We start from the raw sequence: 13014 nt of genomic DNA on the forward strand, positions 1-13014 counted from the left end.
AACTTTTCCCTTCCCACTCCATTCCCCCCAGTTATCATAAATTTGTTTTCTACGTCTGAGTCTGTTTTTGTTTTGTAAATAAGTTTGTCTTTTTTTTTAAGAGTCCACATATAAGTGATATGGCATTTTTCTTTTGCTTTCTGACTACTTCACTTAGAATAACATTCTCCAGGTCCATCCTGGAGAATGGCATCATTTTATCATTTTCCATGGCTGAGTAGTATTCCATTCTATAAATATACCACAGATTCTTTATCCTGTGAGTGGACATTTAGGTTGTTTCCATGTCTTGGCTATTGTACATAGTGCTGTATGAACATTGGGGTGCATGTACCTTTTTGAATTAAGGTTCCCTCTGGATATATGCCCAGGAATGGGATTGTTGGATCATATGGTAAGTGTATTTTGAGGAATCTCCATACTGTTTTCCATAATGGCTGCACCAAACTACATTCCCACCAGCAGTGTAGGAGGGTTCCCTTTTCTCCTCAGCTTCTCCAGCATTTGTTGTTGGTTGACTTTTGAATGATGGCCCTTCTGACTGGTGTGGGGTGATATGTCATTGTAGTTTTGATTTGCGTTTCTCTGATAATTAGCGATATTGAGCAGTTTTTCATGTGTCTTTTGGCCATTTGTATGTCTTCATTGGAGAATTGCTTGATTAGGTCTTCTGCCCGTTTTGAGATTGGGTTGTTTGTTTTTTTCTTAAGTCATACGAGCTGCTTATATATTCCAGAAATTAAGCCTTTGTCAGTCTCATTTTTGCAAATATTTTCTCCCATTCTGTAGGTTGTCTTTTTGTTTTATTTGTAGTTTCCTTTGCTGTGCAAAAGCTTCCAAATTTAATCAGGTCCCATTTGTTTATTTTTGCTTTTATTTCTATTGGACTTCTAGCAAATTCTGAGTCATCTCTTTCTTTCTCATCTTGGAGGCTACTACCCCCAGGGACTCTGTGTCTGACTAGGTTGACAGGAGCCCTGAGAGCCCAGTCGATGTGAAAATGAGTGGCTGCAGCCTGCTGGGATGTTTATAATGGGGAAATGCCTGGGAGCGACATGACCAGGAGGGGGATGAGTTGTCATTCTTCCTTTAGTAAAGTGTCCATGTTCAGAGTGTTGGTTTTCCCGAAGCAGAAAGGGTCCTTCATGTCCTTAGAATTGTCCAAATATGAAGAAATAGAGATACATGCTGTGAAATTTTCACTCTATCAGGAAAAAGCACCTCTGCACCCCAAAAAAGAAAGACTGAGAACACCTCATGGATCTAAGTGGGTTTGTTCTGATGGGCTTTCAGCAGATTCTCATGGACCTGGAAAAATTGAGTGTCAGGAACAGTCTTTGCACGGAGGCAGAATCACACCACGTGAACACTCCACCCAAAGAGGAGTCTGTTCTTTTTCTTTCGAGCCTACTGAGGAGGACGTTTCTAGGTCGTATTTCTTGGAATTTTTTCCCTCAAAGAGGATGAGGCTGAGTTCTCATAGGTTAGTTAAGCCCTCTTTCCCTACCATGTCTTTGAGCATTTGGATAAACTAACTTGTCCTCCTCCTCCGTTGCTCATGGCCGCTGACAGAACCTGAGTCCATCAGCCTGGTGGATAGACTATAGGTAGGAGTCAGCTACTGACATCAGCGCTTAGACAGGACCGTGTGTGACAAGCATGCCCATGACGGAAGGGGTTTTACCAATTGGTGCCTAGATGGTGTTTGTCTTTTTGTCCCCTGGTCTGCATGTCTCCCCTTTGTGCTGAGACCCACTGCTCTCTCAGACTGTGGTTACGCAAAGACAGTGTGTGTTTCCCACAGCACACATTTTACTGACCTCAACGGTGAGAGCAGCTGACAATGACTATGTTACCGATTTCAGAGGCTGCTTTCTAGAGGTTTTATTTGCACAAGACTGAAACTTGGTGTCTAGATTAGTACAAATTACATTGTACATTTATTCCCTCCTATAATACTTATAAATCTAGTTTTTACAAAACTGAGTGTTTGCCTTTTGTTTTGGTGACCGTACATTCCAGAAATACGAATTAATTTTCATTGCAACTATTAATGGACGTAGGTGCAATACTATGAAATATGCATGTGAATTATTTGTACTGATTATTTTGAATTTTCTTTTTATGTTAACTTCATTCTTAGGGTTTAACCATATTATACAAGATTACTCAATAATATAAATCCTTATTTACTTCAGAAGTCTGACATTATATGCTCTGGTTCAGAATCAGAGTGAACATTGAAAAAAACCTCCATGGTTTTTAGAAAGTTGGGCTAAAATAAATCATTAATTTTTGCTGGAATAGTAATTTTGACATTATTATAAGAGCTGGTCTGCTTTCTCACTCATGTCCAATCTATAAACGTACAAATACATCTCTGTACGTATCTCTGTATTCTAACACATTTTCATTGTGACTTTTCCGTACATTTTGGGTGCATTTTTGGAGATATTTCATAGAAGTTTGTCCAGATACTTCATTAACATACAATAGAAGATGTAGGCTTCCCATCCCCTGTAGGTTTGCGTTTCCTCATTTTCAATTTCAAGTTGGCTTCTGCATTCATAAGTTAAGTTCTGTTAACTATTTTAAAAATATTTGCAACGTGTCGGCAAAGTCAAGTGTGTAACATGTTGTGTGTCATATTTTTCTGCAGCTTTAGTCTGGTGTGTGTACATGTAATATCAGCACCTTTCCAGTGATACAGTTTATTGATATTTGACATATGTGAGCAGTAGTGAAACTATCACCAAATGAAGGCAGTAAACATGCCCACACTCCCAACAGCTTGCTCCTGCTCCTTTTGAACTCAAGTGTCCCTTCTTGCCTCTCTGAGGAGCTGTGGTTTAGGGTTTCTAAAGATGATTCTCTGTGACAGATAAGCTGCAAATGTCTTTGAGGTTCCTCATTATCTCCAATATCTTTTCAGATCCTCGAGATTTATGAACTTCTTGCTGCCTCCTGGGGAGCTTCTCGTTTTCTCTTGTTTGTTTGGAGGACCGTCTGCGCTGTGAGTATTACTAAAGTACCTTATAGAGTCCTTTTAATCACACCTAACAGGAATTTTTATAGTCACTGGACATTTTATTTGCCTGCCTGCGCCAGAATCCAGGAGTCTTTTCTTTGTTTCCTTTTAGATAACTAACTTGAACAGAAATTAGTTTTGAAATGGAAATTTGTTGCAAAATACTATCTTTATAGTAAGAACTCAATGAGCAAGACAACAGTATATTCTCAATGAGACAATGGCAATTTATAAACTCTTCTCTTCAGTAGCAAAACAGGAAGGTTAAGTGTTTGGTGAGCCCATCTCTCTCCCCACCTGCCCCTGTCTGTGTGTTGGGTGACAGGGGACAGGGACTTTCTGTTCCCTGCGCAAGTGTGAAGTGAAGGGAACATCTGTGGTTTTCTGTTTGCCCTCCGTGCATACATTCTTCTATAGCCACATTATTGCCGCTGGAGCTTCAACCCTGTGATGATACTCCAATATCTTGGCAAGGTTAGGGCTGGCCTCAGTCTCTGATCATCACTTAAAGTTTTGAATGAAAAAATATGTGTTAAGGGTCAGGGAAGTGTGTCTTTACATGGTATTACAGTGGAGTCCTGCCTGGGTTTTATTGAGCTGTTATTCCTCAGATGATGACTCGTGTCTGAGTTAGGAAGCATGTTCGCTTCTTGAAAATGGTCACTGTCGGTCCTGCTGCTGCTTGTGCTTGTATTACAGCCATTGCTCACTTTCATTCTCGTCTCATGTCTCATTTGATGTCCGTTTGTTTTTAGTGGTCTTGACAAATCTTAGGACTTCATATGTTACAATTGCTTGTCAATTCAACAGTCAACTCTATACGATTTCAAAAAAGCTTTCACTGAATGAAAGTTGTGCATGTTAGTATAAAGACTTTGCCTTTATTTTTCTTTTAGTTTCTCCTCTCTCTCTCTCTCAAAGGTTGCACAGCAATCCAGGTTCTGGACTTACGTGTGGATGTTTGGTTTGACAAAAAAAAAATCGGATAAATGATGCATTACAACATATTATGAAAATAATACAGTTCAGTGTTATTAAACATGAATATGCATTATGAAAATTAAAGTAGATTGGTGTTTGTTTAATAGAATGTAACAGATCTTTTGTTCTAAAATAAGTTATTTACCATTGTGCTATCAGGAATGGTGAGTGAAAGATCATGCCTTAGGTAGGAAATTCTGAATTTTTTTGATTTTTAATCATATGAATCGTTATGCTGATCCAATTGATAATTGTAATTTCAATGGATTACTGTTTTAATAGTTTGTTAGGAACTATATATTTACTAATTATATGTTTTGACTTCAAATTTAATGTTTCTTCCTCTCTAGGTAAAGCCTCCAAAGCCTCAAGGTAAGATGTTAGGGTTTAGTTTTCTTTGTAATGTTTTCTCAATACTGGGATTCAATATGGGTTTTAATTCAACTAAGAATAAACACAGTGACTTCTGATGTCTAACTGACTTAACTCTTGAAAATTTTACTCCTGGGGTGGTGTCTAAATGACACCATAGAGGAAGTTGGCATCTATTGAGATATGAGACCAGGAGGATCACAGGAGTAGGGAGAGTAAGATGAGTTTAATTTTGCATAGAAACCTTTAGGAAGCAGGTGATGAGAATGTTCGCAGTGACTACCTGACCTGACCTGGCTCTTGGTGAAAAGGAAAGATGCTGAAACACCACTGGAGCCTGTCAGGACTCTCAAGGCTGAGGGAGGGATGCAGATGTATCCAGGTGTGTGTGTCTCGGAAGTGAAGGGGGCCATTCGTGCCAGTGGGGACTTAATGGACGTGATTCAGTCTGAGAATGCTGCTTTCTGCTGACTCAGTGGGGCTGTGCTTGGCGGGCAGGGTGGCTGCCTGGCACTCAGTAGGCCCTCGAGGCCTGGTGTTGGTGACGGTGGATACAGAAATGCTGGTGCTTGGCAGAGTGATCTCAGCATCAGAGCGTCCCCGCTGGGCAGAGAGAAGTTGCATGTGCGCTGTGCGGTCAGATGAGGGACTTAGATGCCCAAGAGAAGAGCCTGGAGCTGAGGGTCGTGTTCTAGAGCATCACACGTGGAGTCGCCTGTGACCGGCTGCTTTGTGTGTGCTGTTTTCCTGAAGCAGTGATGGGAACATTCTCATCCTGGCGATGGAAAAGCTTGTCATTCAGGGACTGTGTGTTACCCAGGCCCTTCAGTGACTAGGTGGTGAAGCCCACATGGTACCAAAGTGTTTAATTCCAGCGACCTTGTCCTCCAGGGCCCCCAGCATGGTTTTCATGAAAGACGATCTGCCAGGCAGCAGGGCGACACTGGGGGCTTGTGCGGGCCCAGTCAGGCGACGTGTTGAACTTGCCTTCTGTGGTGCTGCGGATAGGATAGGGCCTGGCTGTGGGGTGAACCTGCGTGGGATGAGGGTTCTTTTTTTTTTTTCTTTCTTTTAAACAGGGGCATGTTTACTTACCTTAGTAATTGGAGTAGGGAATCTTCAGGGGACAGGATGCTTGGTTTTTCTTTTTCAGCTCTGGTGATGTCAGAAGTAGTTGAATGATTGAATTTTCTAAGAATGGTGCTTATAACTGGGAGAGAATTTAGGAGAAGACTTTATTGTGTTTCTGCATCCTTGAAAAAAATTGAACTAGGAATCTCAGCGATCTCACATGTAGAATGCCAATAAGATTTGCTTCCTTTAGGTACAGTAGTAAAGTTAAAAAGTTAGTTATACTCTTAGTGCCAGCCAAAGATACGTCTTTGCTGCCAATAAATTGGGGTAATTCTATTCTACTGGATTTTCCTACCAATATGAGAAACTGCTTTATCTCCTTTTAGTTCCTTTAAGGCAGATGGCTGAGAAGATCAAGAATGTTGAGGAAAAAAGCAGAGAACTTGCAGAAAATGTATCTGCTTGGAAGCAGAAGGTATCATTGTCCTGATATTCTTTTTCCGATTTCAGCTTCAGTTATTTGGCTCTCTTTTCTCTCATCCTTCTGTTCTGTTCCGTATGTTCTATAAGAGGTCTAGATTCAAAGCAAGTGTCCTAGATAAAAAAAACAAATGTCTTCTGTAGAGCAGAGGGAACTCTACTTGATATCTTGTAATCTATAATGAAAAAGAATGTGAAGACAAATATAGGTATATATATATGTGTGACTGAAACACTATGCTGTATACCAGAAACCGACACATTGTAACTGGCTATATTGCAGTAAAAAAATAAACAAAGCAAGTGTCGTAGATGTAAAGCACCGCTTTCTGTATTAGTGGAAGGGGTCACACACAAGGTGCGTTCAGCTACCAATGTAATTAGTATTTGTAATTCCTTTATTACATATTTGCATAGGCCACTGACTCAAAGAAGCGCTTAGAGGAGACCATTAGGCAAAAGAAGATGCTCACTGGTGAAGCGCTGACGTTTAAGATGCAAACTTCTTCTTTTACTAGATTACATTCTGAAAACAAATGAAAGTAATGAGTAATTGTTACTGATTCAATATGTTTTTTTTGAAGGAGAACTTCAAAACCGTTGAGAAGGATAATGAGTATTTGAATAACATCATTCAAATTACTCTAGCTAAACTGCAGGCAGCGAGGGGTCAGGATGCCAAGAGTCCACACTCGGTAAGAGTTTGGCTGCAACGTTGACCATAACTGGGCTTCTGAGGCTTTTTCTGCCCTGGGAGAGCTGCGCGCTCCAGGTCCACTTGCTTTTGGCCACAGCAGAATTTGGGAGCCCGGTAGCGGAACCTCCCTCTGAACAGTGATCCAGAATTTCACAGACTAAAACCTCCGTGACTTTTTAACTTCAGAGACTAGGAAATATGTCTTATTTTCACAACCTAGGGAGTTTTCTCTCCACTCACACTGTCCATCGCCAGTAACACTGCTGTAGTTTCCCTCGCGACTTCCTCTGATGCTTGACCCCTCAGCCTTTGGCCCAGGCTGCCCTTCCCCGGAAGCGCCCTCGCTTCCCCCTGTGTGCACTGGGTTGTGTCTCTGAAGACCCAGTGTGGGCTTCCCAGCGCCCCGTGACCTAGTGACCTGCCACGGGCTCTCCTGTCCCTTGTGCCGCTCGCCCTATGCCTCCGCCCTGGGTTGGAGAGCGGTCAGACTTCTGCGTGCCGGGTCGTCTTCCTGGCTCCCTCCCGGTGGCTTAGAGTCGAGAGAAGGGCCCCCCCCCCCCTTTCATGTGTATCGGCAGCTCCTCCCAGGGGAGAGGGCTTATGACCTGAGAGGTGGCGTGCGTACTTGTTGTCCCCATGACTAACTGGGGGGAAGACCCCGTGCGTGAGTGTGATGGTTTCTGGCGTTCGGTTCTTGTTTAATTGCCCTCTTGTGTTCCTAGGGGTTGGCGACCGAGCCAGAGGCTGGCAGGCCAGCAGCCGATAGCCAGACGTTTGGACTTGCTCCAGGGCCAGTAACAGCGCATGACACGTTGAGCTGTGTTGATGGAGCTGGCCCCACTGACACCTTCGGTAAGTTAGTGTACACGTCTGGGGGTTTTCTGTCCCTCTCTTGTCTTGATCAGGCGTCTGTCCAGAAACTCAGTTTTCGGAGGGAGCAGTGCAGCTCTGCGGTAGAGTGAACGCATGCTTAGCAGGCAGGGGCTTCCTGGACTCGATGCCCACTGCCTCCCTTAAACAGAACGCCCACTGTGAAACACCTGAAAGGTGTAGGTCCTGGCACAGCATCCGTCCCCTTTTGGGCGGTTGGCCTTTGCCACCTGTCCTCACAGGGATCCCAGCACGACGGCGCTTCTCCTTCCAGGAGGTGCTTCGGCCCCCTGACCTCCTTTTGTGCCCCTTGGTTGCCCTGAAACACGCATGAGTTGGGGATAGGTGAGGAGAGGAGGGGGGTTTGAAGTTCCCAGAGGTTCGTGTCCCCATTAATGTACCTGTGACTCCTTCTTACAGGCCCCGTGACAGTGCCCCAGAGCGGAGAACCGGACGAGGCCGACTTCTTTCCTGATGAAGAGGTACCGTCTCCCTTTGTCACTGTTCTTCTCCTTCGTTCGGTGGGTGGTAAGCGTCAGGGCACGCTGCAGCGGGGACGCCTGGGTGCTTTGAGCCTGCGTCCCCAAGTTTGCATTTGCCCGGGAAGGTCTGCGGGCTTACAAGGTCTATCCCAGTGCACACCTACTACAGTTACCGGGTGCTTCACGTCGTGTGACTGCACGACGCACCTGCAGTAATTTTGCAGGCTCACCCCGTGAAACGGGTGTCTGTAGCTACGTGGCGTGGCCCAGTTCTTCTCCGTTAGCCTTTGTGAGGGGACGCTGGAGGCGGGCAGAGCCCTGTGGCAGTCAGGTGCTTTGCTGTCGTCGTTTGATCTTGGCTTTTTTTCCTGTGGCCATCCTGACCTGAAAGTTACCAGGGGATGTCTGGCCTTGAATGTAGGGGCTTTTGCCCTTTGCCAGCCCATCGCCAGTAACAGTGCTGTAGTTTCCCTCGCGACTTCCTCTGATGCTTGACCCCTCAGCCTTTGGCCCAGGCTGCCCTTCCCCGGAAGCGCCCTCGCTTCCCCCTGTGTGCACTGGGTTGTGTCTCTGAAGACCCAGTGCGGGCTTCCCAGCGCCCCGTGGCCTAGCGACCTGCCACGGGCTCTCCTGTCCCTTGTGCCGCTCGCCCTATGCCTCCGCCCTGGGTTGGAGAGCGGTCAGACTTCTGCGTGCCGGGTCGTCTTCCTGGCTCCCTCCCGGTGGCTTAGAGTCGAGAGAAGGGCCCCCCCCCCCCCCTTTCATGTGTATCGGCAGCTCCTCCCAGGGGAGAGGGCTTATGACCTGAGAGGTGGCGTGCGTACTTGTTGTCCCCATGACTAACTGGGGGGAAGACCCCGTGCGTGAGTGTGATGGTTTCTGGCGTTCGGTTCTTGTTTAATTGCCCTCTTGTGTTCCTAGGGGTTGGCGACCGAGCCAGAGGCTGGCAGGCCAGCAGCCGATAGCCAGACGTTTGGACTTGCTCCAGGGCCAGTAACAGCGCATGACACGTTGAGCTGTGTTGATGGAGCTGGCCCCACTGACACCTTCGGTAAGTTAGTGTACACGTCTGGGGGTTTTCTGTCCCTCTCTTGTCTTGATCAGGCGTCTGTCCAGAAACTCAGTTTTCGGAGGGAGCAGTGCAGCTCTGCGGTAGAGTGAACGCATGCTTAGCAGGCAGGGGCTTCCTGGACTCGATGCCCACTGCCTCCCTTAAACAGAACGCCCACTGTGAAACACCTGAAAGGTGTAGGTCCTGGCACAGCATCCGTCCCCTTTTGGGCGGTTGGCCTTTGCCACCTGTCCTCACAGAGATCCCAGCACGACGGCGCTTCTCCTTCCAGGAGGTGCTTCGGCCCCCTGACCTCCTTTTGTGCCCCTTGGTTGCCCTGAAACACGCATGAGTTGGGGATAGGTGAGGAGAGGAGGGGGGTTTGAAGTTCCCAGAGGTTCGTGTCCCCATTAATGTACCTGTGACTCCTTCTTACAGGCCCCGTGACAGTGCCCCAGAGCGGAGAACCGGACGAGGCCGACTTCTTTCCTGATGAAGAGGTACCGTCTCCCTTTGTCACTGTTCTTCTCCTTCGTTCGGTGGGTGGTAAGCGTCAGGGCACGCTGCAGCGGGGACGCCTGGGTGCTTTGAGCCTGCGTCCCCAAGTTTGCATTTGCCCGGGAAGGTCTGCGGGCTTACAAGGTCTATCCCAGTGCACACCTACTACAGTTACCGGGTGCTTCACGTCGTGTGACTGCACGACGCACCTGCAGTAATTTTGCAGGCTCACCCCGTGAAACGGGTGTCTGTAGCTACGTGGCGTGGCCCAGTTCTTCTCCGTTAGCCTTTGTGAGGGGACGCTGGAGGCGGGCAGAGCCCTGTGGCAGTCAGGTGCTTTGCTGTCGTCGTTTGATCTTGGCTTTTTTTCCTGTGGCCATCCTGACCTGAAAGTTACCAGGGGATGTCTGGCCTTGAATGTAGGGGCTTTTGCCCTTTGCCAGCCCATCGCCAGTAACAGTGCTGTAGTTTCCCTCGCGACTTCCTCTGATGCTTGACCCCTCAGCCTTTGGCCCAGGCTGCCCTTCCCCGGAAGCGCCCTCGCTTCCCCCTGTGTGCACTGGGTTGTGTCTCTGAAGACCCAGTGCGGGCTTCCCAGCGCCCCGTGGCCTAGCGACCTGCCACGGGCTCTCCTGTCCCTTGTGCCGCTCGCCCTATGCCTCCGCCCTGGGTTGGAGAGCGGTCAGACTTCTGCGTGCCGGGTCGTCTTCCTGGCTCCCTCCCGGTGGCTTAGAGTCGAGAGAAGGGCCCCCCCCCCCCCTTTCATGTGTATCGGCAGCTCCTCCCAGGGGAGAGGGCTTATGACCTGAGAGGTGGCGTGCGTACTTGTTGTCCCCATGACTAACTGGGGGGAAGACCCCGTGCGTGAGTGTGATGGTTTCTGGCGTTCGGTTCTTGTTTAATTGCCCTCTTGTGTTCCTAGGGGTTGGCGACCGAGCCAGAGGCTGGCAGGCCAGCAGCCGATAGCCAGACGTTTGGACTTGCTCCAGGGCCAGTAACAGCGCATGACACGTTGAGCTGTGTTGATGGAGCTGGCCCCACTGACACCTTCGGTAAGTTAGTGTACACGTCTGGGGGTTTTCTGTCCCTCTCTTGTCTTGATCAGGCGTCTGTCCAGAAACTCAGTTTTCGGAGGGAGCAGTGCAGCTCTGCGGTAGAGTGAACGCATGCTTAGCAGGCAGGGGCTTCCTGGACTCGATGCCCACTGCCTCCCTTAAACAGAACGCCCACTGTGAAACACCTGAAAGGTGTAGGTCCTGGCACAGCATCCGTCCCCTTTTGGGCGGTTGGCCTTTGCCACCTGTCCTCACAGGGATCCCAGCACGACGGCGCTTCTCCTTCCAGGAGGTGCTTCGGCCCCCTGACCTCCTTTTGTGCCCCTTGGTTGCCCTGAAACACGCATGAGTTGGGGATAGGTGAGGAGAGGAGGGGGGTTTGAAGTTCCCAGAGGTTCGTGTCCCCATTAATGTACCTGTGACTCCTTCTTACAGGCCCCGTGACAGTGCCCCAGAGCGGAGAACCGGACGAGGCCGACTTCTTTCCTGATGAAGAGGTACCGTCTCCCTTTGTCACTGTTCTTCTCCTTCGTTCGGTGGGTGGTAAGCGTCAGGGCACGCTGCAGCGGGGACGCCTGGGTGCTTTGAGCCTGCGTCCCCAAGTTTGCATTTGCCCGGGAAGGTCTGCGGGCTTACAAGGTCTATCCCAGTGCACACCTACTACAGTTACCGGGTGCTTCACGTCGTGTGACTGCACGACGCACCTGCAGTAATTTTGCAGGCTCACCCCGTGAAACGGGTGTCTGTAGCTACGTGGCGTGGCCCAGTTCTTCTCCGTTAGCCTTTGTGAGGGGACGCTGGAGGCGGGCAGAGCCCTGTGGCAGTCAGGTGCTTTGCTGTCGTCGTTTGATCTTGGCTTTTTTTCCTGTGGCCATCCTGACCTGAAAGTTACCAGGGGATGTCTGGCCTTGAATGTAGGGGCTTTTGCCCTTTGCCAGCCCATCGCCAGTAACAGTGCTGTAGTTTCCCTCGCGACTTCCTCTGATGCTTGACCCCTCAGCCTTTGGCCCAGGCTGCCCTTCCCCGGAAGCGCCCTCGCTTCCCCCTGTGTGCACTGGGTTGTGTCTCTGAAGACCCAGTGCGGGCTTCCCAGCGCCCCGTGGCCTAGCGACCTGCCACGGGCTCTCCTGTCCCTTGTGCCGCTCGCCCTATGCCTCCGCCCTGGGTTGGAGAGCGGTCAGACTTCTGCGTGCCGGGTCGTCTTCCTGGCTCCCTCCCGGTGGCTTAGAGTCGAGAGAAGGGCCCCCCCCCCCCTTTCATGTGTATCGGCAGCTCCTCCCAGGGGAGAGGGCTTATGACCTGAGAGGTGGCGTGCGTACTTGTTGTCCCCATGACTAACTGGGGGGAAGACCCCGTGCGTGAGTGTGATGGTTTCTGGCGTTCGGTTCTTGTTTAATTGCCCTCTTGTGTTCCTAGGGGTTGGCGACCGAGCCAGAGGCTGGCAGGCCAGCAGCCGATAGCCAGACGTTTGGACTTGCTCCAGGGCCAGTAACAGCGCATGACACGTTGAGCTGTGTTGATGGAGCTGGCCCCACTGACACCTTCGGTAAGTTAGTGTACACGTCTGGGGGTTTTCTGTCCCTCTCTTGTCTTGATCAGGCGTCTGTCCAGAAACTCAGTTTTCGGAGGGAGCAGTGCAGCTCTGCGGTAGAGTGAACGCATGCTTAGCAGGCAGGGGCTTCCTGGACTCGATGCCCACTGCCTCCCTTAAACAGAACGCCCACTGTGAAACACCTGAAAGGTGTAGGTCCTGGCACAGCATCCGTCCCCTTTTGGGCGGTTGGCCTTTGCCACCTGTCCTCACAGGGATCCCAGCACGACGGCGCTTCTCCTTCCAGGAGGTGCTTCGGCCCCCTGACCTCCTTTTGTGCCCCTTGGTTGCCCTGAAACACGCATGAGTTGGGGATAGGTGAGGAGAGGAGGGGGGTTTGAAGTTCCCAGAGGTTCGTGTCCCCATTAATGTACCTGTGACTCCTTCTTACAGGCCCCGTGACAGTGCCCCAGAGCGGAGAACCGGACGAGGCCGACTTCTTTCCTGATGAAGAGGTACCGTCTCCCTTTGTCACTGTTCTTCTCCTTCGTTCGGTGGGTGGTAAGCGTCAGGGCACGCTGCAGCGGGGACGCCTGGGTGCTTTGAGCCTGCGTCCCCAAGTTTGCATTTGCCCGGGAAGGTCTGCGGGCTTACAAGGTCTATCCCAGTGCACACCTACTACAGTTACCGGGTGCTTCACGTCGTGTGACTGCACGACGCACCTGCAGTAATTTTGCAGGCTCACCCCGTGAAACGGGTGTCTGTAGCTACGTGGCGTGGCCCAGTTCTTCTCCGTTAGCCTTTGTGAGGGGACGCTGGAGGCGGGCAGAGCCCTGTGGCAGTCAGGTGCTTTGCTGTCGTCGTTTGATCTTGGCTTTTTTTCCTGTGGCCATCC

At 49.5% G+C, this 13014-nt stretch overlaps 1 protein-coding gene across 1 annotated transcript in view; it reads left to right on the top strand.

Annotated features, from left to right (window-relative positions):
- Positions 1 to 13014, top strand: part of LOC140685997 (uncharacterized) — a 47319-nt gene that overhangs the window by 15007 nt on the left and 19298 nt on the right. Inside the window, exons 4-15 of the mRNA XM_072938388.1 lie at positions 2933 to 3013; positions 4360 to 4381; positions 5842 to 5930; positions 6520 to 6630; positions 7355 to 7484; positions 7923 to 7984; positions 8906 to 9035; positions 9474 to 9535; positions 10456 to 10585; positions 11024 to 11085; positions 12005 to 12134; positions 12573 to 12634. Coding sequence (XP_072794489.1) covers positions 2933 to 3013; positions 4360 to 4381; positions 5842 to 5930; positions 6520 to 6630; positions 7355 to 7484; positions 7923 to 7984; positions 8906 to 9035; positions 9474 to 9535; positions 10456 to 10585; positions 11024 to 11085; positions 12005 to 12134; positions 12573 to 12634 — 1071 coding nt within the window. The remainder of the gene's footprint in view (positions 1 to 2932; positions 3014 to 4359; positions 4382 to 5841; positions 5931 to 6519; positions 6631 to 7354; positions 7485 to 7922; positions 7985 to 8905; positions 9036 to 9473; positions 9536 to 10455; positions 10586 to 11023; positions 11086 to 12004; positions 12135 to 12572; positions 12635 to 13014) is intronic.

This window comes from Vicugna pacos, chromosome 15 (genome assembly GCF_048564905.1).
Source record: "Vicugna pacos chromosome 15, VicPac4, whole genome shotgun sequence".
Classification (NCBI taxonomy): Eukaryota; Metazoa; Chordata; class Mammalia; order Artiodactyla; family Camelidae; genus Vicugna; species Vicugna pacos.